This window comes from Halichondria panicea, chromosome 1 (genome assembly GCF_963675165.1).
Source record: "Halichondria panicea chromosome 1, odHalPani1.1, whole genome shotgun sequence".
Classification (NCBI taxonomy): domain Eukaryota; kingdom Metazoa; phylum Porifera; class Demospongiae; order Suberitida; family Halichondriidae; genus Halichondria; species Halichondria panicea.
In genome coordinates this window covers 6,148,713-6,175,460 of record NC_087377.1, presented here as the reverse complement: position 1 = coordinate 6,175,460, position 26,748 = coordinate 6,148,713, and the positions used below count along the sequence as shown (strand labels likewise).

Sequence of the window (26,748 nt, the reverse complement as noted above, 5' to 3'; positions counted from 1 at the left end):
TCACCTAGTGTAGGTGGGTGCATGTATCACAATGATGTTGTCTAACTGCACCAAAGCAAACTGTTTTATACGACTATAGACTCAGGCCGGGCGAAAATAGTGTGGTTCTAGCCGCCTCTGAGGCAATACTCTGAGGCAATACTCTTGAAGTCACATGACATAGGGTGTGTTGGCCACATTAAATGCTGCAAGAGTAGATCCACTGCCCCCGAGATAATAGGTCTGGGGGCTCCTTAGTATACAATTTCTACAACATGTTAGCAAGCTGTAAGTATCTCTTTTTTTGATTGTGCACTTTTTTGATTGTGCAGGTAGTGCTCTAGGAGGGTGGCAATTCTACACGATTCAAGTGTACGGAGGATAGAGCACACTTCAAGGTGATGGAGAAGTGTTGTCGTGAGCAAGGCAAGGTTTTCACCCACAAAATATTCTAGTGTAATAATATTCTAGTGTAATAAATAAGTTAATGTGTCCCATCTCGGGATTTGCGTGTAAGGTACACGCAAATCCCGAGATGGGACACATTAACTTATCCCCATAATAAATTACCACCTGCACATTCACATCACAGTTTGAGTGGCCACCCGGATAGAAGAAAAGATAGATGAATAATAAATGAATGCACATTAAGTCATCGAGGCGCAGGTCGCAAAGTACGTATCAGACGAGTTGGGACACTTGGCATCATTTTCACATTATTTTGAAACGAAGAAAAATAAAACGAAGACTAGTTCGTGATAGAGGGAAGGTTTGGTTTTCATGTATACTAAGGTATTGCGGAGGGTCTAATGAATCTATTATTGTACGTGTTTACTATTATTTATTATAATACGTTGATGTTTTTGTACACACAAATTGCCACACGGACACGGACACGGACGACTATAGGGACAAGCTACATTTACCGCTATGATTCAGCTTACGTATAGTGTCCGAGTCGTTCTCCTGCCCAAGCGCATTCACTTTTCAACTGAGACACTTTTCAACTGAGACGTTCATAATGCGAATGAATGAAATGAGAACTAGTATGAGAAGAAGTAGTATGATCAAAGTGAGTGACCGCAATGTATGGATGTGTACTTACGTGTACGTACATGTAAGGGGGATTTGACATGTAACTTTCGTAAAAATTGACGATTGACGATGACGCAATGATGTGAGCTTAGAAGACGGAGTGATGCCACCAGAATAGTGATGCCACCAGAATATTCTGATGAGTCGACATGGACGACTAACAATTAATGATGACATGGGCTTAGAAGACGGAGTGATGCCACCAGAATATTCTGACGAGTCGACATGGACGACTAACAATTAATGATGACATGGCCGACTAACAATTAACATAATTCATAATTGGCGGGCAAATTATAAGGCAGTCACTCGTGTCCAGCAATAGTAGGTGTCCAGCAATAGTAATAAGGAAATAAGGTACTATCCAGAGGGGGTGCTAAGTGTCTTAGCATAGGAGGCACACTGTTTGTCCTACACAAGAGAAACTGTTTATCCTATTATTTCCCTCTTGTCATGTACCTCAGTGTATTCGTAGTATGTATTCACTACTACGAGCATGGTGCTAATAAGTGTTTATTTCTACGTACATGTACCTTCTTGTGGTTCTGGTTCTGGTGAATCGTCGCCTAGCCGCTTGGTTGGGTAGAGAAAGAGAAACTGAGAAGAAGTTAATCGAGGCTTACTTTTAACACTAAACATGAATAATTGTTTTGCTGCCCTTAGCTATATCATATTCTACAAATTCACGACAATCGAGATTATATTTTCTTCGTTATACCTACTATCACGGGGCATGAGATTCAGTAATGGCTGAGATGTATGCATTGGACACTTCCCGGGAAAGAGGACGTTAACATCATTGTAACTTCCGTTTCCAATAACATCCTGCAGTCACCAACAACGACTTTCTAACAGCAGACGAGTGCAATCATGCAATCAGTCTACCCAAGGCAACTCCAAGAATGTGTACGAATTATGCGAGGAGTTACTGTAGTTCCAGAGATAAGTGAGAAATGTAATGTTTAGCAGATAGGGGTGGTGATGTTCATATAGGAAATGGTCGGTTTGGAACATGCTCTCGTATGATTTTTAAAGAGTGTTTCCGACTCCTCAATCGAATCGATTAGGCATGAAGCCAGTATATTACTTACATTAAATTCCAGACCACACTGTTTTGGTATTTGGTTTTGGTATTTGTTCCAGGAGAGCGTCTAATGTAAGCGTGAAGCAGCAACTATATTCTATTCGGATGATCGTGATGGTATCGGTCGGTCTATCATACATGCACATATCATACATGCACAAGCTGATACATGCACAAGCTGAGTATTCTTCACAACTGAGTATTCTTCACAATGATGGATTTTGGAAGAAAGGCATGTAAAGAAAAGCATGCTAAGAAGTACTGCCTGACCGAGTTATTTACATAAAAGAACACACTCAAGTAGCTCCAGACCACACAGAGCGATATATACAGGTAGAATAATGAAGAAGATGAACTCCATTGTAATTAAGTCTGCCCATGTAAATTGACCGTCCTAGATAATGTTAATAATTATTATGACTTATGTGAATTCATGTTTAAATCTGGTGCTAGCTTTAACTATGACATAGTCTATGTATAATTGTAGGCAAATCCGTACTCTCTAATGGAAGGCTGACAATGTAAGTCGGGATGCGTGTTGACCCAGCCATTTGCAAAGCGTGCTACAACTAGAGGCTCATTGCCCTTGGACAGCAGAGAGCTGTTCTGTTGGACAAGTTGGAGCAGCAGCAGGAAGCAGCAGCAGGAGCCTGCTCCTGAGAGACAATCCAAAGTCTTCCCAATGTTGGCTTTGATAAGTTTATATAAAGACTTGTTCAGGGATATTATTAGTTGTTCATGTGTGACTTTGTTCCGTCTTTTCACTGACCAATTTTCAGGTCCCAATACATGTTTGATATTATAAGAACAGGAAGTGTGTTAGAACAGGAAGTGTGGAAAATGGGCTAGCTCGCGAACACTCGGTGGACGATACCTTGCAATCAAAAGAATCAAAAGTGCCATAGATTAAGTGCCATAGATTAATTGCAGGATCGTCCATGCTGCCATGACTAGCTTAGGAAAAAAGTTAGTATAGGCTGAAGGCAGTGCGTCGGTAAAAGTACAATAGGTAAAAGTACGAAAGTTCTACATACGACTTATGAGTACATACGACTTATGAGACTTATCGTTCAACATTATCAGGTGAGTGTGTTAACCGTACTCTGTACACACCAAACCGTGTTCGAGCCGAGCACTCAGATGCCGTCCCAGGGTACAAGACGTCTTGCAATCGAGTCATTCACGTAAGCACTAAAAGACAGTGTCGAGACACATTCTGGGCTAATAATGTATGTGTGACTGTACATTCATTCATTTAAATACTTCAGAATGGCATGAGAAGACCGGATCGTACCGGATCGTTCAACTTTGCCGGAGACTATATGTGCAATCTACATAATATAATTATGTGCAGTGAGGACGTGCAGCCAGTAGATGAAAACGAGGAGTAGATGAAAACGAGGACCTAGTAAACGATGGTGTACGTGTACTTGACGAAGATCAGTATCCGTGGTAAACCGTGCATATTTTAACTAGCCAATCAGCGTGTATGGAATCATCACGCACCTCCTTCACGCACCTCCTGGAAATTATATCGTACATTGCCAGTATAGAACATAGACACTAATTACAAAAATGACACTAATTAGAAGAAATGGAATTAGCCCCTCCATATCGACCTCTTGGACATGGTAATCGGAAGCTAGGAACTCAACCAGGGAGCATTTTGTGCGCAGTAGTTCAGAAGGAAGGTGACTACGGCACTCATACGACAAAACGTTGTAAGGGAGTATTACCATGGATTCTAGGCTGTACATAATTTTTCCTGAAGTGTGTGTGTGTGTGTGTAGGTGTGTAGGTGTGTGTGTAGGTGTGTAGGTGTGTAGGGTAAGTGTGTAGGGTAAGTAGGGTAAGTAATATCCATTGTCCTCATTGTCCTAGGTGACTTTAATGTCGAGATTCTTACCAACACAAATTCACAATTGACACTTTCCCTACTGACTCTGCAATAGCCCAGAACCCAGAACCAGAGCGTGTTGATACAAAGTTCTATTTTCCATTCCCCTTGAATATAGATATCTCTAGCTGTTTTATAACTATGGTGCCATTGCACCTCAGTCTATAATATTGTCTTATCAGTCGTGTATATGTTCTGAGACAAGTTGGGTTGAAACCTTTATACAGCTAGATTAACCATGACTGCAAATGGTTTACATTTATAATTATACATTTATAATTATACTTATACGTACAATAATGTGTTTTACGTCTTATGTCTTATTCACTTTTAGATTACAAAACATACCTACATACCTACAAATCCGAACATGTAGCGGCTTCGCTCTGGTCGGCTTCGCTCTGGTTGGTGCAGGCTGATATTTGGCCCAAATCCAGCTCACTGGGTGACAGGTCCATCGCCACATGAGTGAGTGAGAACTGGGGTTTACCTCCGTACAGTTTACACCAGCATGTTTTGTCTTCAGTTAAAGTCGGGTGCTCAGGTACATTAAGGACTGGGACCAGCAATTATTGCTGATTCAGCGGAAACAAAGCTCCGCCCACGATTTTTACTATCAATTGTATTGTGCAGTAAAAATGGAGTTTTGCTGCTCTAATCTTTAGCTCAAATTCCGGAGCGTAAAACCTTAGTTGAAGTGTTTACTTTTTAGTGCAGTAGTTTGTTCAAAGCTATATGCAGGCACTACCGAGTGGGATCAATGAAAAGTAAGTTATTAGCCTTTACATGCAAAATATTAAGCTGAAAAAGTACTTTATTTAGAAAATCTCACCTTTAGCTGATCCCACTGTTAGGCGCTAACGGTAGTGCCTGTATATAGCTTTGAACTAACTACTGCACTAAAAAGTAAACACTTTAACTAAGTGCGTAAAACTCCATTTTTACTGCACAAAGTAAAAATCGTGGGCGGAGCTTCGTTTCCGCTGAATCAGCAATAATTGCTGGTCCCAGTCCTTAATGTACCTGAGTGAGTGCGAGAGGGGGTCGTAGGGGTTAGGGGTTGCTGGAATGGGAGGAATCTTAGCAAGTCTCCACTGTGTCTGATAACCCTAACCGTCACTGAAATCTAAACGAAAGGTAAGGGTTTATATGTTGACGTTCACGTTCTTAATGGTTTTTTAATTTTAACAAAAAAACAGTGACATTAATTAATTGATTGAAACAGTCCCGCACATGAGCAGTAAACTAGAGACAGCACTGCCACATTCACGAAGGAGGTTGGTCATGATGGTAATGCCGAGGGTTCGGTTTCGGATTGAGTGTGAACCTTGACGAATTGATTCCCCCCTGATGATCCTCTTGTGCTCAGAGAGGGCCAAGATGTATTGAGCGTTTGGTACAGAGTCGCGCTCCAAACTTCTGAACCGACTCCCACTGATTGGCCCACACTGCTACGGTAATCAATGATTTGCACAGGGAGGAAAGTGTGGACTGATCTGCTTGGTTGAAGGATTTTTGCCTGATGTTTTTAGGTATTTTGTGATGGTGACTCAAGGTAGGACAAGGAGGTGTGATTTGACCTGAGTTAGTATGATGGACGGGCTGATTGAGAGTGAGACCTGCAGTGTTGTCCCCTCCGCGTGTCGTCAATGTCGCCACTGTCTTGTCAAGGTCTAACCATGTAGAAATAACATATTCCTGGTCCTGCTGAGGCAGTCTCAGAATGGCGCTGCTAGACTCCATAGTGCTTGCTGCATGCATTTGCACCTGGTTTCGCGCATGCGAGCCCACCCATGTTCACAGGCTCCAACGCGAGGCTCCAACGCGTGACGTCACGTACACTACACTGAGGTAGCCTAGGTGGAGAATTGCGCAAATTGGTCTGTTTCTGTTTTAACAATGTGACCCGGTGTCATAAAATTTTAGGCACAATGAAAGCTCCATCTTGTGTCGTGCTTTATTGTGAATCCAGCCAGCCGTTTACTGGGGGATAACGCTGGGGATAACGCTACCATGTTTTATCCTGCTGGGAAAGTTGGAATGGGAAAGTTGGAATGACGAAGTTGGAATGACGAAGTTGCAAATAATTTTTGGCGGTAGCTAGGCACAACATCGATTGCAGATCCAACATTGCAGAGCTGCATCAAGGCATTTAACTGTATAAGCATGAGTAACTTGAAGGTAAATCTTCCTTCACTTTGTTCAGGGTTAGCATGTCTCTTTGACGCTAACCTTACCATAATATTACCTTACCATAATAATTATTATATCTCTTTGACTTCGTTCATTGGCCTAGAATTTTAACAAAATGGACCCCCAAACTGTTAACATGGGGGGGCCCAAAATTTTATGACACCCGTGAACAAAATGCGAATTGTCGTTGTGCCTTGAAGCAAGGCGAAGTGCACTGAGGCCAACGTAGACATCGGCAAGAGCCAACTATGCAATCCACTTCGTACTCATAGACGTTCTTGTGTTTAGCTTTAAATTCTCCATAATTGTGCCATTGTGCGGAGCAGAGTCAGTTCCATCACGACGACTCATCATACACTGGCACATCATACATAATGTACATAACAACATAATGTACATAACACTTTAAGGATAGCAGCTTGACGACCTTGGTGTTTTGTATGGAGGCTGTGTGTTTAATTCACTCTGTAAAGTATCGGAACAGTACGGTATCATTGAGTAATCAAGCCCGTGGAAGGCAGCATAGGTGGAGCATAGGTGGAGCACAGTCAGACTCAGTCTGTGTATTAGTACGTCCAATTTCATCTCAGTTATTAAAGTATTGTTTCAAGTAAACTCTGTCGTTTCACTGTATGATTTGTGCGGTGGTATATAATAATATAAAATTATACACAGCATTGCGATATCTGAATGGACACATCCATGCAATTAGTCACCATGCAATTAATCACCACAATTATACTTTTGATAATGATATAGTCGCCTGCAGACCTGCTGCATGTATCAATTGAATTGAGCACTATACACTTTTGTATGTCGCCCTGAGCCTGACCATCCAGACCTGCCGGTGGTGGTGCTCTGAGGGTGCATGTGCTCTTTTACCTACATGCTCAGACATGCTCAGAACCACACTTGTACTACTTCCTAGTGGTTGAATCCAGAGGTATGACAGGTAATAACTTGGTGAGATGTCTACTAAAGTGCTCTCTATTGGCTACATGTATAATTTCTGTTTGAAGAAATTAAGTGACCAGCGTTGTTTCTAACGCAATCTGGCTAAAGAAATGAGGGTACTGCGGTACTAGCCTATTAAAATGCATTGTTTAGTTGTGACAATTCATACAGAATTAGCAGGACAGCAGTTGCTCAAAGAGTGACATGATGCATATGATGCATATGATGGACAGGCAGGGTGGCAAGCCACTTGCAGTTGCTCAAAGAGTGACATGATGACCTTGGTCGGCTTGCGCATGTGCACTGATTGGAATGAATATTTGGAAATCAGTGAAATAGTACTTGTGGACCATCGACACTAAGTAGTGTTCTCACGGTGACGAGTCCCCTCGAAAACTATTCGCGTTACGCCCTACACATTTCTGCCCCAATCGTGGAGTAGTTGGTTTGTAGTTGGTTTGTAGTTGGTTTACCGTTGTAGTTGGTTTACCGGTCACCGCTGTTTCAATAATTAGAACAACATTGAACTCAACGAAATTTTGAAAATTGGGTGTGGTTTCAAATTATATCTGTTATTCATTGAAGTCACATGAAATGTTAATGAATGTCATGTGCACCTTCTCATCTTCAAAGCAGTACAGCTACAAGGTGAAAAGTGGATGTTTTCATAGCTACACACTGACCATCAGGTTGTTATCTAGGAAGTCTACCCTGCAGCAACTTCAAGAGGAAGTGCAGTAACAGGTAATAGGCAACGTTTTTTGTAACAATATAAATAAGGTCTGAAAATTGAAAAAAAATTGATTACAATGATAATGACTTGAATACGTACGTACATATCACATAAAGTTTAAGTTTAGTAGTAAGTATAATACACACAGCTATTAAAGCATTAAACCTTCGATGAGCACTGCCGGGTTTGTGGATCTTTCTCCTGGATGTGTTTAAAGGATGTGAATAGACATAAACACCAAAATAGACATAAACACAGACATGGACAGCATTCACCCTCAATGCTTTTGACACCCATGCAAGAACATTATATACCACACAAAGAAGAAAGCAAGTGATGGTAAATCCTACTACCCGACAATCACGATTGTCGGCTCACAGCGATCAAAATTGCGTAGTGTGCACCGGAGCTAGCACTCACAGTGTTGGTGGAAGGCCAAGGAAACAGCATAATCCTGGTAGACCAGCGAAAGGTTCTTTTCAGTGTGCAATCACACACATAAGGTCTCCGACCTTCTGTCCACACAACATATTTGACTGCCCTATCAGATTGTCCATAACTGAAAGAGTGCTGTTTCCAAACTTTCCGACCTCTTGACCAGACCAGAAGAAGTATGCACCACTCTCAAACTCTACTAGTAAAGACAGGTGGACAGGTAGAAAGTATGCCACACATATAGCCTCGAAAAATGATGTACCTAGTACCTTGAATTGCACACGAATTGCTTGAATGTCTTTCAATATAATGATGAGATCGAGAGTACTAAAAATACAAGTGAGCTCACCAAGTGGGACCAGAGACGCCGTAGCAGTGAGCTCCTCATAACAAGGAGGTGTGCAACGAAGTCACGGTGATCGGGAAGGAAGACCGAGAGAGACTGGTGGAGGAGCTCAGACGAACAACAGGGTGCTTTCAGGTGCAGTTTTCTGTTACAGAAAGCCTGCTAAGGATCATGAAGAGGTACAATGTAATTAATGCATGATTTTTTCTTCGAAGAATGCTGGGACCCAACACTTCTGAGAAGAAAATGAGAGCAGAGAAGATTCACTTGCAGGGGTTGATAACCTTGTGAAATCATCCCATGTGCAGCACCCCAAACCTCTGGGATAAGATTGAATGTATGCTCAAAATTTATACTGTGTATAATTTTATACTTTTCATGTTGTAATTCTATTTAGAGTGCACCGACTAACCTGGCACGAAGGGATGAAATCTGGGTAAAGCTTTGTGGAGAAAAGGGAGGGAGCTTCAAAATGAGTTTTCAAATATGCAATGTTGATCACCCCAACTCGCTCGCTCACCCCAACTTGCTTTTTGCACCTCAAAATTGCACTGGAGCGATTTCAGGATCAGGTGGACAACCTTCACACGAGAAAGTGGAGGTACGACTACAATACAATGGGTTAAACACAATATATAATGTATACGTGTACAGTCTTCCTATAATATAATTATGGTGCTTCAGGTAAAACTAAGAACTTAGTTATACATACCTTTCACATACAAAGTCGACTTATGGTGCTTGGTAACATCAGATCCCGCCAATATTCCGAGCAGACCACAGAAAAACAACTGCGTCAGAGAACCATTCTTTAAGGGTATCCCTTTGAGACTGCTACTGTATTAACTCACACCCATGCCTAACTCACACCCATGCCCGTAGGTTTGCCCACCAGGGATATTCTATCGCCTTTTCCAGTTGCTAGAAGACGATGAGCAATGTTCTAGATGAGGAGGATCGTTGTGACTCCAACAAGACGTTAACAAGGCAAGGACGAGCTAGACAGGTTACTATCACTAAGAATACACGCTAGAGATAATGAGGAGGAGGATGCCGAGCTAGAAGAAATCGCTGTGAAAGCAAAGAAACTGGTGAGTGTTAATTGGAACAGCAATACATAATTATATCTTTAGGACAGAAGGTTTAAGCGAGAGGACGGTCCATTCGTAAAAGCCCTAGACATTGCCTGGCCTATTATGGAGGAACGGGGAAACCACACCACTCCATAAAGGGCTCTCAACTAAGGTCACCTCTGCCCTAGTAAACTTTGCCCATTTTCGCCCAAAGTGAGCATACATGGCGATTGACGATAGTCACTTGGGCATGGTATTACCTACACTAGGGGGTTGGGGGTAGAGATGGGCCCTCGCAACACCAAGAACTCACGACCGAAATTCCACATCAATTCTCAACAACTGTATACTATAGCCATCACCTTCATTGTGTACCACCAGCGCAAGGATGTCACTTAGTGCATAATTGGAACGCGCTTTAACGAAAAATTGAAAAAGAGTGATGACTTGGTGACTTCACTTCATGTTTGTGCTCTTATGCTTAGTCATTTATTTTTGTCACAATAAACATGCCTTTATCTGATATAATATTGCACCTGCTGTTGGTTGGGACTGCTGTTGGGACTGGGCAGCGTGTGTTGTGGTATCACAACTTGGGGCAGAGAACAATTTTCTAAGACTCACAGAGTGAAGTACTGAGTTCAAAGACAGCTAAATTCAGTTGTGGTTTGTGGTTAGTTAGGTAAAGGGCAGTTAGGTAAAGGAAAATCTACCAGACGCTGCCCAACGAAATCTTCTCCGTTGACATTCGCCTGGATGAGCATTTTTTGCAATATATTTTAGGTGACTAGTGAGCACCACCAACGATCTCGTATCAAGCCACAGCCTCAGTGCCTACGTCTGTGCTTTGAGGACCACCTAGCTGAATACCATTAAGAGTCCTCCTGACATCATTTTGATCCTGACATCATTTTGACAGCTGCATCATGGAGCACATCCTTTGTTTAAAAAATTTATAACAACACTTGTATTAAAACACTAGTTCCACAAGTAGAACCGGACCTGTCGCATCCATGAAATTGCATCCATGAAATCATGCAACTTGTATGATGTTACGAAGTGACGTTCTCACGGTCACTCAGGACCTTTTTACACACCCCAATCCACAGAGCTACTGCCAGCCCTGACACAATTCGATGACACTGTATGTACATTATGCTATACACATTATGCTATACGCTTGGATATTCTACTCATGCGCTGATTCACCTGTGCCGCTGGATTCTCCGAGCTTCTCCTTCCCCCCTTTCGTGCTGCTCCCTTCCTCCCGAATCACCTCCCGTAGCAGTCTTCAGGGGTGCTGGTGGAGGAGTCTTGTTGGAGGAGTCTTGTCAGAGCCTTCGTCCATGGTCCAACGAAACTGATAGAAACAGCTATTCAACCTTCAGTATGATATCAGACAGAATTAATTATTGAATGTCACAGGCATTATTCATTGCTTGAACTTCGCTTTTGTTGATTCTGTTCACTAGATGCAATGCAACAAGTTTGTCGTGACCATAACACACAACGGAAGCTCTAACAACGCTCTAACAACGAATTTTTGAGTACTTTATTTCTTGCAACTGCTTTTCGTTCCCTTCAACTCTTTTGGTTAACGTGAGTAACATTATCAGAACGGTTTGCTGTGATGATTAAGTAATGATATGATAGGATAGTAAGCTCAACTTGCAAGATTTACTTGTGTGGCTGTGATGCGTTCGGAGGCGTGTTTGAAAAGGTACAAACTCACCCTTTCGATATTTATATTTAGGGGTGGTCCTTGAATTGAGGTGGGTGTTACTTCAGGAGCTATAGAGGGGGGGGGGGGGTTACGTAAAAACTTCAGCGCCAGAAAATGTCATGCTAGCTGCATGCCGTGGTGCACATCAATTCACATGTGCTGGTACTTACGAAGTGGGTTTGTTCGGCATTAAGCTATCATGTTAATAATTATTATTGATGCGATCCCTAGACTGTACTTCCAACTTTCAGTTGAGTTCCTGTGTATGACTTTATTCTGTGTATGACTTTATTCCTTCAGTAGGTTGAAACTGGCCACAAGATGGGGACGGGAACCACTTTTCTTCTCACCGTCCGTCTCCACACTCCACACTCTAGTCTAGACAGTAATACACTCTAGACAGTAATTTCTTGCAGATTTTCTTGTATTCAGATGACTCTTGGCTCCAGGCGTATCATCCACAAGCTTTGTGCTCGGCCCTATCTTTCGATCAAAGTTGAACTCTTATAGCCATGCCATCCTAAAACCCTTGGTTGATATCAAGGTGAGTCTTTATTGATTGTTGCGTGTGAACTTAAACTTAACAACATTCCGTTATAATCGATGTGAATGGTGTGCGTTGTACCAGCTGATAACTTGGCTGCAAACCTGAAACCTGAGGGTTGTCGTCATTGTCTCGCATTGGAAACTGAGATGGAGCACTATTGAAGATCATTTAGACAAGTGTTTAAGGCTTGACGTTACTACAACTCAGCGTGAGTAGAGTACGGTATCAATCATGCCTCGCTGCTGAACGATGAACGAATTGGAGTATTTCATCTGATCACTCCTGAGGAACTACTTGATCTTCCATCATTTTTAATAGCACCAGCTTTTATTTATTATTGACAAAAACTTTCTCCTTTCTCCTTTCTCCTTTCGTACTGCTTCACGTGCACATTAATGTTACCTTAGTATGCACAGGTTAGAAAAAAACTGGTGAACATACCTGGTCCAGTGTTTATATAACGTGAGATGAATAGTTTTGACTTAGTTCGTCAAGTCACAGACGAGCTATAGCATTGTAGTCTCTGGTGGCGACGACTCTCTGGTGGCGACGACGACGAGAATGATCTATAATATTATTCAAACTGACGAAGAGGTCCATATCTATATGTATAGTGTTAATTGGTACATTAACCCTTTCCCCGTCATATGACGGCCACTCTAGTGGTGATTTTCAAAAATTTGCTGTGCACGCTGTGTTGGAGCTATGAGCACGCTGTAGGTACCAGCATTGAGCTCGTGGTATATTTAATATGCTGCCTCGAGGTACGATTTGTACAGTAATGTCGAAAGTGACCGTTTGATAATGTTTCAACAGTAAGAACAGCTAGAATATCAGTGACTGGTAGATAAGAACCTACCTCAAGCTAGAGCTGAGGAAGAAGCTCTTGCTGATGGACGAACTTCTTGGATCTGGTAAGTCTAGAGTAGCAGGATCAACAGGCACCATTGCGCAACGTAATGGCCCCTTGATATCTATATTCAAAGATTATTCATCCAAGATTTTACTGGTACAATAGACATACATGCAGCAGGTCCAGTGTTTTCTTTTGGAAGATTGGCTGGATATAATTATGGCTATTCATCATCTAAGTAAGCTCATTAGCATGACAACCCCTCATTCTCTGCAGCTTAGTCTTCACACGATTCCAATATGACTCGATATTTTGAGTATGACTGGATTAACAAATGACTGTTCCATGATGTGCCACAGCTGGATTCCTTGCCAAACTATTGTATGCTGCCCACTTATCCGAATGGATTATTGTACCATTCAGTACATGAGCCTGGATAACTGGTATCATAGTTGCTGCATTACGTCATTACGTCGGCGAACTATCTCCATTATTATACCCTAGAGCAAGAGTGTCAACCATTCCCAGAACCCAGACCTCCCTGCTAGTCGCTCTGCCACGGTGGTGCTGCAAGAAACTATACTAGCTAGCTAGAGAGTCCTAGAACGCCTAGCCTTCATCTAACTAACTTTTTACGAAGCTTTATGAGTATACGGAAGTGCCCGGACGGCAATAATTAACTTCAATTATTCATAACGTTTGAGCGTCATTTACTCAAGAGGGCGTTGTAATACCTTCGTAGCGTTCCCTCGAACATATCTCCAGATAGAAAATAGCTAGGAGGTCGATCTTGGTATCATTTTGAAGCTGCTTTATCCGATTCAAATCCGATTCAACAATCCGATGGTGTTTTCCTAGGCCCTGTCACATGTCCTTTTTTTCGGCAATTGTTACAGGTAACCTCTTTGAATCTACAGTCGCTTGGTTTGTGTCTGGCACTGCCACACCAGTAACACCCTCCAGAGTGGGATTCTCTTCGTTTGCCCTCAGTGTTCCTGGAGTGGTGTACAGGTTCTCGAATGTTTGTCCGTGGGGCCTCGCATCGGTGCTATCGCCAGTGCTCGCACGTACGTCAAATCCCTCTCTCCCAACAGTTTCTTTTAGATGCCACTTACGAGTCGGTCTCGTATCATTTTGTTGAGTGAATTCAGCCAACCGACGGAGGTCTACTACTTGTGAAATCGTTGTGTCACTTCCGATGGTGGTGGGCTGGAGAGGGTTTGGGCCAATTCCTCGAAAGTCTTGTCACCGGGTAGCTCGGGCGATAGCAAGCTCCTTATTAGTTTGTAGGGTGCTGGTCCGATCACAGATAAGAACGTTGACTGTCGTTTGGCCGCGTTCGCGTCGCCGACGATCCCATTGGCTTCGAAAAAATGTTTGACATACTGGGGCCAATCTTCTAGTTCTGGATCGACTGCCATCTGTATCCCGTCCTCGTCGCTGTCGTAGCTTTGGTTACAAAAACCACATGGCATATGTACACAAATCACGTGAGGATAAAATATAGATAATGATAGGTAATAATGTACAAAGTATAAAGAGTCCTAACTATCAATTCAAGTTACTACACCAATCAAGTTACTACACCAAGGATCGGAAATTGTCAACTGTTGTGCAATACTTACAAAAAGGCTGGCCAGCAGATTGCCCCGAGGATGAACTCAAACCATACTTTTCAAGAAAAGTAGAACTGTCACTGTACGTACCTTTCGACATGCAGAACTACATAATGGGCACCCCAAGGAGTCTTCTTGCTTGAATGTATGTATGTATGGTGGTATGTATGTATGGTGGCCAGGAATAGAGACATTGGTACGAGACAATGCAATGCAATGAACAGTCAATTCCTGCACCTGCCATTGCAACCATGGAAATGATAAATTTTTGGTCCTCATAGATGCACACTCCTGTAACGATCCTTACCTATACTCGTTATGTTATTCTATTAACCCTTTTATTCTATTAACCCTTTTTAATTAAAAAAAGAAAATACAGTTTTTATTTAAAAATTCATATATCATGAACCATATCATGAACCATACATATCATGAACCATACATTAAAATGACTAGTAAATACTTCCTACAAGTAGCGCATAGCGCAGACCCCAGAGGTATCTTGACACCATCATTGTTACCTAGCAACTGACCATCCCCCTAATTAGCGATTGTTTACAAACATTTACAATTATGTACACAAACAATATTGACTAAAGACACTGAGACATAGTTCAAGCAGGATCAGCAGAAACTTGTCTGTGAGGTCACAATCGGCAGACGCCATTTTCCCGGGAAATGTTTTCTTCACCTACACACAAGTTTACAAGTTCAATGGTGGCTCATGATGTCCACTGCTGTACTAACTAGCCTTATATACTGAAGCTATTAAAACTACAGATGCTACTCTATAGACTTACCAACTTAGTCCATCCCAAGAGCTTCTTCTTCAGGCTCTATATTTTCTAGCTTGAGGTAGTTTCTTATCTAGCTATGATCCCAGTCACTGTCCTCTCACTCAACAAGGCCATAAGCATCGTTCTCCTCACTGTCTAGCTGCCCTCACTGAGATTGTACTAAGAAGATACATCTCGATTATCGATTAGTCACATGCGGTCACTTTTCTTTCACTTTTCTTTGAGCAGTACTGTGCGAAGCTTACCTCGAGGCAAGATTTACCTCGAGGCAAGATATTAAATATACCACGTGAAAGAGCAGCATGTGCTGGTACCTACAGCGTGTGCATAGCTCCAACACAGTGTGGACAACAATTTTTTGAAAATAGTCAGTAGTGCCGCCGGAAAAAGACGGCTTCAGCGGGGAAAGGGTTAACCGATTATACGCCATGACGTCACGTTGCGGAAACACCCCCGCAGCCGCAGCCATATTATTTTTTAAAAATGCACAATTTAATCAGTTCTTAGAAAACTGTTCGTAACTTGAAAGCGCTTCGACTTTTGATTGTGCAAGTTAGACTAGGAAGAAAGACCAGTCAAAGATCTATCAAAGATCTACAAAATGATGCCCGAATCGCTTACTATCTCGAAGGATTGGCTGTGATCTGCTTCTGTCAAGCGGTAAGTAGTAGTTACGTATAATACTGCTTTGTTACATGGCTTTTTAGATTCGCTAGAAGCTTTATACAGCCTAATACTTATTGTAGTAAGTATATAGGACGTAGCTGTAGAGTTTGTAGTGCTGAGAAGCGTTGCTTAGCCTTTTTCTGTGCAGCTACACAAAGTACTGGGTGTAGCTTATAACCTGAGGCAGCTATGTGTATAGAGAGAAACAGTGGCAGTGGTAAAAAGGTGAGTACAAGCTTCCTAAGCTGTCTACTGAGTCTACTTTAGGCACTTCAATTTATTTAAACGCTGTGTCTACTGAACCGGCACCGGTATCGCAATTTATTACACTTACAGGACCGTCACCGGCGCTACTGCACTGTAGAACAGAGTACCGTCACCGGTAGCCAGTACAGATCTACTTGTAGGACGTGAGCTTAGCAAGCTAGCTAAAGTGCATGAACAGTATCTATTCTCACATGGGTCATCAATACAATAAAAATCACTGCAAAATTTAATTATTATTATTATTCTTTAGTTTGAGGCTGCCTGGTAACAGGAACGACAGAACCAGTTCTTTGCCTTGGGCCTCTTCAGAAGACCAACACAACTGAAGTGAAACCAAAGCAAACACGATTCACACGCAATAGAATCCCATGACGTCTTCGAATTTAAGTCGTGATGGCATATGGTGGCATATGGCATATGTTGCACACCCAGGTCATCTTTTGTTTTACGACTTGTTCAACTAACATCCAGGCTTCATACGTGTAATGTTTACGAATTGTTTGCACTTGTTTGCACTTGTACATTTTCATCCGCAACTGCATCGGTTATCTTTTCTTGTCTACATTCGACATGTTCCTCTTCTATTAAAACTCCCTGCTTTAGAGCTAGCTCTGCGACTTTCTTGTCAACAAAGCATAACAGCATCACTGTGGAACAATGAATAATAAGCATCATGTTTTACAACACAAAAATACATCAAACGCTGCGTACATAAGTGTGTGTGTGTGTGGGCACCTTCGAAGGCGACTGAAGCTGCATGGCTTTGATTTCTTGTCAGCGTCTTTCTTTGCTTTCTTCGCTGGTAGCCCAATTGTGGTTAACTCTCGGTCGCCCTCTCTTTTTCACAATAGGTGCGACTGAGAATAAGGATACTCAGTGAGTAAAAATTGCTTACTGTACCCTTGTGAAAATACCAAAATGCGAACTTCTTAGAAAGGTATTTGATACCAACCCAGAAAAAAGAGTTAGTAGCATGTGTTTAGAATAATAATTGACGAAATGTATCACAATAAATTAAGATTGTACCCGGCCTATACCACCATAATTATTCATACATACCCAATGTTCCTTGGGTTGTGTTTACATTCTGTCCTCCAATGACTGGCGGTGACTTGATGTCTGGTGCCACAGTGCCAGTCTCTTCAAGTGCAGCACCTTTGACAGAGTGCTGCTCATCATTATCATCATCTTCACCTGAACACCTTTCATAGAGTTACAATATCAACTGGTATAGTTCAGTACATGCATACTTGTACATGCTTAAAACAAATCCGACTAGAAAAACATTTGCAATGTGAAAAATTGCTAGGATTGGCCAGGGGAACCACAAAAAAGCGTGGGAACAAGAAATCAGACGAGAGCATAACTCCAATCCATTACAACGTCAATCACATGTATACTGGTAGTTTTCCCATGTTTTCCCAGCCAATATGCCACGCAATTTTTACTGGTGGAGTGATGACCAATCCCTATATATATTTATTATACATCCATTTTAGAATGTGGGGCACATATAATCATGATGATTTGTGATGAATTGATGTTCCTAATACATGCAGTGTTGAGCACAGGTACACACAGTCCATCCATGCGTAGTAACATGCACGGACCGTACTGGTGACTGCATGGAATGATGTGGTGGATGGAAGCTGATAGGTGGATCTGGAACACAGTCTATTATTTAATATACTATGTATTGTACATGTTCATGACGTTGTAACGGATTGGAGTTATGCTCTCGTCTGATTTCTTGTTCCCACGCTTTTTTGTGGTTCCCCTGGCCAATCCTAGCAATTTTTCACATTGCAAATGTTTTTCTAGTCGGATTCCCTTTCTTTTTCAGTACAGTTTACGTATCATGACATGCATAAGTGGAACGTCAAGAGGCAGTACAAGAAGAGAAGACAGGACTAATCAGATATCTTCTCGAATATCTCTGGACTAATAATTATAGTATAATGAGTAATAATAAAAATTATTTATTGCTTGATAATTATGTTGAATTTGCGAATCAGTATTAAATGACAGCCATTTTAAGAGCATGATATCTAGCCAGTGCATATAGCATGCCTGTCAGAGAAAGGGAGCTAGAGCTGAACAGTGTGAAGAAAAGGAACACCTCAGGCTCTGGAAAAGCACTGCTGCACTGATTTTAGGCGCACGGTTTATTAGCCACGCCTATATATTATTATTGGCCACAACACAATTGCTGAGTCATTAAAGATGGCGGAATTGTCTAGGTAAGAGAAATAGAGACTGAGAGGTCATCTGCCTCGTGGAAGCAATCGCAAATCTGAAGAAGTGCTTTGTAATCCAGGTTGTAGTCGTTTGGAAACCCTGTGCAGAATGTCCTGGAGATGGCTGTACTTGGAGTAAATGCTGGGCAAGAAACTTACTTACTTACTCACTTACTTACTTACTTACTTAGTCAGTCAGACAAAGAGCGGTGAAACGTCGAAATAGTGCAATTTTTAAAATGAAAATATTCATTCATTAAAATGTTTATGGATTATGAAATGAGAGATACAAAGAGAGAAAAGGATAAACTATCTGTTCAGCCAGTTTCTTGATGTGGCCTTTCCCTGCAGAGATAGAACAGTTTGAACATGAGTCAAAATAATTGAAATATTGCTAAACACGGGCAAACCCACTGCCAATCCTATGTAAAACCTACTGGTTTTACTAATATTGTTTAGCCTGAGAATTTCTTGCTCTGGTGTTTCATCTGTGGAACCTCTAGCATGAAAACAAAAACTTGATTTGCTCACCATCATTCTCCTCCTCTGAGTCACCTTCCTCATCAGGGGGTGGTCGAGGTGGGTCCTTCATCTTCACCTGAACATTATTTGTGAGGAGGTGGTGTGCATTGTTTAGAATATGGGGATACCTGTACATTACATGTCACTCAAGTACAAATAAAGTGGTGGGAAGAGGGGTATTGTGGGAAGAGGGAGAGCTACAAACAGCATTTTAAGTGGCACAATTATCAGACTCACTTTCATTCAGTTCTGCGAGCCCAACTTCTTCTCCATTCTTCCAATACAATATCAAATCTTTCACTAGCTTCATTCGCCTGTCAAATTGGTTTTTGGATGCATAGCTTGCAACTGACGCCAACTCAGCAGAAAGAATTGACATTTTTCGAAATTTTTGATGTTGGCTTAGTGAGCGGCAATGCTCCTTTCCAGTTGTTAAAACCAATGTACCCTCTGAAGAATGGGCTGAGAAAATCCGATGTGTAGAGAACAGCATCATAGGTAGATATACCAAGTTGAGAGCAAATATGGCGACAAGCATTGACCTACTGCTCTGCATAGTTAAGGCCCGGGTCTGGCTGTAAATAAAAATTTAACACTATGTTCATACTGCTGTATTATTTGCAATATACAGTGAAGCTCAATGTTTTCTTTTTCCAAAAAACTAATTAGTTTAATTCAATTATGCTAATTAGCCCCAAAAATGGTGATTGACGCCATGGCACTTTTAATAAGAAGAACTACAAATGCGGCCATGAAGATGCTAAGAGGGAACTTATCATTGCTAGGTACTAATATCCGGCGGGAAGAGTAGGAGTTACTGTATTCTTGAGATACACAGCATAGCCTACCTCTAGAGTGGCTGTCAGAGCTAAAGAAGCCAGTATAGCTAAGGCAGTTTTGCACATATTGACTTCCCCCGCTGGAAATATAATCATGACAACCTACTCTATCTTTTGAGTCTATCTTTTGAGGGCCTAAACAACTAGTCTTACCTTGTGCAAGTCCACCGCATTTGTTGCTAAAGATTCTGTACAATAGTTCCAGCAGCTAGCTAAGCAAGTACCTCGACTTCTTCTTGACACGGGACATCATTGCAATGAATAACATTAATAATGGTTATGAATCTCATTAACACTGCACAATCTACATCATGTACATTAAATGTTGGTAATGAATAAAATTAATCTTATCAGTGCCTGACCCAGGCCTTAACTACACAGAGTGAATATGCACTCGCAACTAGAAATTGTGACGTCCCTCTGATGTTTTCACAATATACACGTCACGTGATTTTCGATACCTTACCAGCTAATTCTAGCTGCTTGTGAACAAAATCAGCCGCATAACTAGTCAATAGAACTGTCATCTCGAAATGGGTTAACTTTCACTCGTTGAAAGACCAGAGCAGCCTTATGAAGCAGCCTTATGATCACGTTCAGCAGTTAAAATGACGAAAAATCTATCAACAAACTCTTCCAGGGAGCTATGGCGATTTATCAACTTTCCATTGATACTCTCCAATCGATTGTTAGTAAAATTGAGAAAGTTGCCACAGTTGGACTTCATTCCGAGAACCCATTCATCTCTAATGCTATGCCTCAAAATATAACACAACTTCCCTTGGAGCAGATCTCTGGAAGTTAGCATAAAGCTCTCGATAGTGAGCTTCTGTGGTAGCGTAAGCCATTTTCTGTACCATCTCCAAGCAGAGGGACCGTTGCCCAGATGAAATCCCCATTTTTTCACAAGTGATCTCTCTTCGTAGGCTTCTCAACGCGTGGAATAGAACAGAAGCATTTGGTAGTTGCTCCTTAACAACATCTCTCTCGCCAATATCTTTGTCTGCCATCACAACTCGTACATTCTTCCAATTTTGATTATGCTGTTTGAAAGCCTCCATCATCCAAGACATGCTCTCTCTATCTTCTGTCACCAACAAGCAGACTGCCACTATTTCACTTTGACCGTTAGAATCCTCGGTGAGCATTAAATATACAGGCAGCCCTAATTCCAGCAATTTGTATGTGGCATCAAGGCATAGAAGCTCAGGGTATGCTTCACATTTGCTGATCCTGAGCCTTTCAGGTTTTTTTCACTGTCTGAGAATATTTCCAAAGAGAGACTTGTGTAAGTACATGCAAGCTAGACATTAGATGGGTATTTTAGGGGCAGAGCTATTATTCTGAAAGAATCAACATGGAATCAACATGCACTAATTATAAACGCAATAAAATTATACTAATGAATCTTGCACGCCATTAGTATTAGTGACTATTAGTATTAGTGACTTACCATAATGCTTCATCAGAGTATGCTGTTTCTGCTTTTCCCGAGTTTGGTAGAGGATGCAATGTTTGTCAGATCTTTTAAAAGAATAACATTCCCTGTCTCTCGTACTAGTTCTTGCTGCAACAGCTTTTTGTTTACATTCATCCCCAGAAGTTTAGTAGCCTTTTCTTTAGCTTCAGTAGGGAGGCTTCTTTGACGTGGTAGATGTTTAAACAGCTCCTACACATTGGAACACACAAATTATGTCTTATCAGTACATGCATGGTGATAAAAAAACTAACCTGAGATACTTCATGGGTATGTTCCGTTGAGACACTTCCCACTTCAAAAGCAGTGCCATTCTTATCGATTTTCAAGGCCGGACAATCTTGCCTAAAGGTCCTAAAGAAAAAGTGCCAGGAGCGAGAAATAAACAGAGGAACACTATGCTCATGATTCATGATTCTACTAAGATTTTTTGTGTTATAGTCAGTAATTATGCAACTATCAATGTCAGTCCCCACTACCCCCCCCCCTGTGGAGGACATAGTGGGGTGATTCAGTAAGTAACTCGAGGTGCGGGATAGGGTGGGGAATTTGACTTCCTCATTTCCTCAGTATGTCCAATCCCAGGGTTATTAAGTACGCATTAAGTAGGGGTATGGGAGGGGAAGTAGGGATTTGATTTCAACCAGTCCCCTAGGGGTGGGGCAGTAGATATTGATGCAAATCAAATCCCCACTAAACCCCGACATACCCTGCAAGGTGGGTATAGTGGACTACGACTTACGAAGTGCACCTGCTTCCTTTCCCTCGGGGCTTAAAGGATCGACCGCCATGTATACAACAGTACTTTAATTCATAGTACTTCAGATCAGTCTTTAAAGGTCGCTCTATCCCTCTCTTACGAGCATCGTTCTGGAGTCTCTCCTCCACAGCTCTATAAAAGCTTCTTTCTTGTAGAAAACATTCTACTTTCAATTTAAATTCTTCCAAGCTACTAAATTTATCTCCAATTTTAGCCATTTCTTTATAGTTCTCTAAAATGGCCAGCCACGTGGCCAGTTCAATTGTACGCAGGACTATAGGAACCGGAGCCGGTTCTCCTAAGTCAATATTATTGATGCCGGTGCCGGTTCAGTAGACAGCGTTATTTAAAATCAGGCCCATAAAATTAATATTAAAAATACAACCAGTTGCAGTTGCTACAGTACTTGTTCGTACTTGTTGCATGTGTTTGTAGTTTGTAGAATCGCTAGAAGCTGGTACTGACTGTGCATGGTAGATAGTAGTTGTATCTAGAATTTATTGGTAGAGCCTTCTTTGTACACTACATGTAGGTGTGACTGGATCCAATAATCCAGAGGTGGGGCACAGTGAACAGAGGAACAGTGGCAGTAGCAGCGATGTGAGCCAGGATACGTTTGTTGACTACAACAACATTATGTTTAGAACTCGTGCCACTACTCAGGGGTATTAACTGAATAGCCGCGGTTGACCGTCAGCCGCTTTGAAGCGTCAACCGCACATTACTTTACTCTTAATTAATTTGTGGTGAGCTACAACCTTCCAGAGCTCCACAGCTTTGCAAGGCTTCTCTCAAAGGTCAACAAAAGCCGTACTGAGTCCGATCACCATAGGTTAGCAATCAAAAATTTGCTGAAATCCAGAGGTGGGGCCACGTATGTACAGTGAACAGAGGAACAGTGGCAGTAGCAGCGATGTGCGATGTGAGCCAGTTGTGATGTGAGCCAGTTGTATTACGTACAACAACATTATGTTTAGAACTCGTGCGTATACTACTCAGGGGTATTAACCGAATAGCTGCAGTTGACGCTTTGAAGTGTCAACCGCACATTACTTTACTCTTAATTAATTTGTGGTGAGCTACAACCTTCCAGAGCTCGCAAGGCTTCTCTCGAAGGTCAACAGAAGCCGTACTGAGTCCGATCACCATAGGTTAGCAATCAAAAATTTACTGAAATTTTCATGTGAAATTTGTATTTCAATATCAATCTCAAAAGTGCAATTACTGGTACAACAATGACTAAGAGGCCTCTGTACACAGAGGATGAGGTACTCCTAGGTATCCTGGATAGTAGTCAGAGCTTCTCAGACCCATAAGATGGCCATGGCAGTGACGATAGTTTCATGAGGAAGAAGGAGTATTACCAACCAAGCAGACCACCTCTAGAACACCTCTAGAATCAATTGTTCTTACACACAGTAGAACATAACCTCCTCCTCAGAGACAAACACCAGCCAACAAGCCAGCCATAAAGAAATTGAATTTTAAATGTACCTTTGTTTGGGGTGGTGCCTAGCCTAAAAAATCAAAAGATTATCATGCAATCAATACACACACTAAATTGAATAATAACATTCATTCAGCCACATAATTATAATTGAATTGCTATAATAGACAGCAGACTAAAAATTAGGAATGTACATGTAACACAGCACTAACTAAAAAAGTATATTGAGAATGGCCACAATACACAAAGTACAGTACATCTCGGTGCCAAATAATTATGAATCATACAACCACCTTAGCGTAGGCTCCCACAAGCAAACTTACATGCAATGGCACTCATAGGCACATATAAAGTAATTGTGATCCTACAACAAACTGGGAGTTCATAAAAAGATTTAACAGAATTACAATGCATATCACAGGCAAAACACACAAGCCAACTAATGACACCTAATCCTAGCTGGGGCAACCAACAAGCCTATTATGTTGGGAAGAAAATGTAGACAGTACACTCATACACTCACTCATAAACGGTACACTCATAAGCCCAACAAGCCTTTTCTTTCTTTCCCCTGAAAAGGTCAGAACATTATTATGCAATCAACCTCTGTACATGTACACAGTGATCCTAATTGAGTAGTGAGCCTAATTGAATTGTAACCTTGGAAGCAAGCAGGAACTTCACACAAGCCAACCCTGTAACGAGCATATATAGTTTACTGCAACTAGCTAGTCAGTTTCACTTTAGCCAATGTGTATCAACACGAGGTAAGGTCACTGAGTACAAAAGATGATGTAATGTTAAATATCGTGACATCTTTTTTTTTCCCAAAAAACATAACTAAACGATACATAACCAAATAGATGACATAAACAAATTAACATAATGGTCCATAGAAAAATAATAGTGACCCATAATTCTAATGACTACATTTAACAATAAAGGTAATAACAGGCTACATAATAACGCGTACTTGTGTTCTGTCCTATGCTGGGACATAGTTCATGAACCAATCTGGAGATTTCCGATTTCGTCCAGACCTGCGTACAGGTTTGGGTATGTTAGTTTCTAATTGAGGGGACACATTCCTTGTGGTATCGTTCGGGGCAGGTCCCTGTTCACTACTTGGCTGCTCTTCTTGGACTATAGCTTCTGGGAGCTCAATCTCTCGAGGTTCCTCAGTTTGAATCACTTGACGGCGGTTTCGTCTGTACTCGTGACCACCTACTTGGACTTTATAGCTTCTGGGGCCAACTAGTCCTGTGCAGACACCAGCACTCCAAGTTTTCTCTCCAGGTAAGCGCAATCTCACTGTGTCTCCCGAGGTCAACGGTGTTAGTGATTTGGTTTGACGATTGTAATAGAGTTCCTGACGTTTTTTCTGCTGGTTTATCGCTTGCGTGTCCTTCTCTGTTGAGTACTGAGGTTGTAATAGTGCTCTGGTTGTGGGAAGGAGTGTTTTGCATCGGCGACCAAGGAACCGTTGCGCTGGGCTGGTGCCTATTCCTTCTGTGGGTGTGTTACGCCAGTCTAGTAGAGCCTGGAATTCGGATTGGCCAGCTTCTCTGGCCTTGGTAAATAACCGTTTTACAGTCTTGACCGCATTTTCCGCTTTCCCATTCGATTGTGGGTAGTGTGGGGATGATGTGGTGTGTTCGAAACCCCATTTCCTTGAAAATTCTGCGAACTCTGTTGAGCTGAATTGTGGGCCGTTGTCTGACACCAACTCTTCAGGCACACCCCACCTTGCAAACATGGCCTTCAACGGCTTGGTCACCCCATTTGTATTGGGTTTGCTAACATTCTCGACTTCAACGTAATTACTAAAGTAATCACTCACCACAAGTAATGTACGTCCTTTTAGCTCACATAAGTCGGCTCCCACTTTTGACCATGGTCGGGCTGCAAATCTGTGCTGCTGGAGAGGTTCTTTGCCTTGCATGACTCGGTGACTTGCACACACATCACACTTCGATATGTATTCTTTGAGCTCCGTCGACATTCGTGGCCAATACATTGTTTCTCTTGCCCGTCTGAGGCATCCCTCCACTCCAATATGAGTAGTGTGGACCAATTCAATCATCTCCTTCCGTAACGCCACTGGGATCACTAATCGTTGTCCTTTGAAGATCAACGAGTCTTGCACTGTCAATTCGTCACGAATGTCATAATATGCATGTATGCTCTCTGGTACCTCCGATTTCGTTTCGGGCCAACCTTTTAAAACGGTGAGTCGCAGCACGTCCAAAACGGGATCCTCCGACGATGCTTGCTTCAAACGTTCTATTCTGTCAGCAGGAATGGCCAATGTGGATGTGTGATCCACTTCCTCTAGTTTCTGGATGGACTCGCACACATTGACTTCTGGTAGGTATGCTCTGCTCAGTGTGTCCGCCAAATACATCTCCGGGCCTTTCTTATACTTCAATCGGAGGCTATATTTTTGTAACCGAAGTAACATTCGTTGAAGCCTATCTGGTGCTTTGTTTAACGGCTTGGTAATGATCGACACCAATGGCTGATGGTCTGTTTCGATATTAACTTGTTCTCGATCGTAGATGTACGCCTCGAAATGATCGCAAGCAAATACAATTGCTAGCAATTCTTTTTCTATTTGAGCATACCTGGTCTCTGTTTCGGTAAGTGCTCTTGATGCATATGCTACCGGCTGCTACCGGCTGACCATCTTGAAGTAGGGCAGCTCCAAGGCCAGATTGTGAGGCATCACATTGTAGTGTCACTTCATCTTCCAGATTGTAGTACCGCAAGACTGGTGCACTGGATACGGCTTTCTTCAATGACTCTAAAGCATTTCGTTGTGCCTGATCCCACGTCCATTCGCTGTCTTTCCTGGTCAAATCTCTCAATTGTTTTGTGATGTCTGACAAGTGAGGCAGGAACTTGCCCAAATACTGTGCAAGTCCTAATAGACGCTGCACTCCGGCAACGTCCGGCAACGTCAGAAGGAGGAGGCATTTCTTGGATGGCCTTCACTTTGTGGGGATCCACACACAACCCGTCAGCCGTGGCCACATGACCAATAAAAGGTACTTCTGTTAGCCTCAACTTGATCTTTTTGTCGTTCAGTTTCAAGTTTCGCTCTTCGCATCGATTCAAAAAAGCTTCTAGATGTTTGTCATGATCTAGGATGGCGGCTTCAGTCGTGTCCCCGTAACCCACTACGACGAAATCATCAGCCACAAGTTCC

The 26,748-nt window shown here is 42.0% G+C and overlaps 1 protein-coding gene, 1 long non-coding RNA gene and 1 pseudogene across 2 annotated transcripts; 1 reads left to right on the top strand and 2 right to left on the bottom strand.

Moving 5' to 3' along the window:
• Nucleotides 1–15,803: 15,803 nt before the first annotated feature.
• LOC135338300 (uncharacterized) lies at nt 15,804–22,649 on the top strand. Its single transcript, XR_010395478.1, has 3 exons — nt 15,804–15,985; nt 16,140–16,216; nt 22,626–22,649. It is a non-coding gene; the product is annotated as an uncharacterized LOC135338300 (long non-coding RNA).
• LOC135342632 (uncharacterized) lies at nt 16,214–21,109 on the bottom strand (annotated as a pseudogene).
• A 1,681-nt stretch (nt 22,650–24,330) lies between the features above and the next one.
• LOC135338201 (uncharacterized protein K02A2.6-like) lies at nt 24,331–26,187 on the bottom strand. Its single transcript, XM_064534259.1, has one exon. It carries the CDS (start codon nt 25,999–26,001, stop codon nt 24,526–24,528), a length of 1,476 nt encoding a protein of 491 aa, XP_064390329.1. The 5' UTR covers nt 26,002–26,187; the 3' UTR covers nt 24,331–24,525.
• Nucleotides 26,188–26,748: the final 561 nt, after the last annotated feature.

Excerpts from the sequence above, each read along its gene's own strand:
- LOC135338201 (XM_064534259.1), bottom strand. The coding sequence starts at position 26,001 with ATGTTACTTCGGTTACAAAAATATAGCCTCCGATTGAAGTATAAGAAA.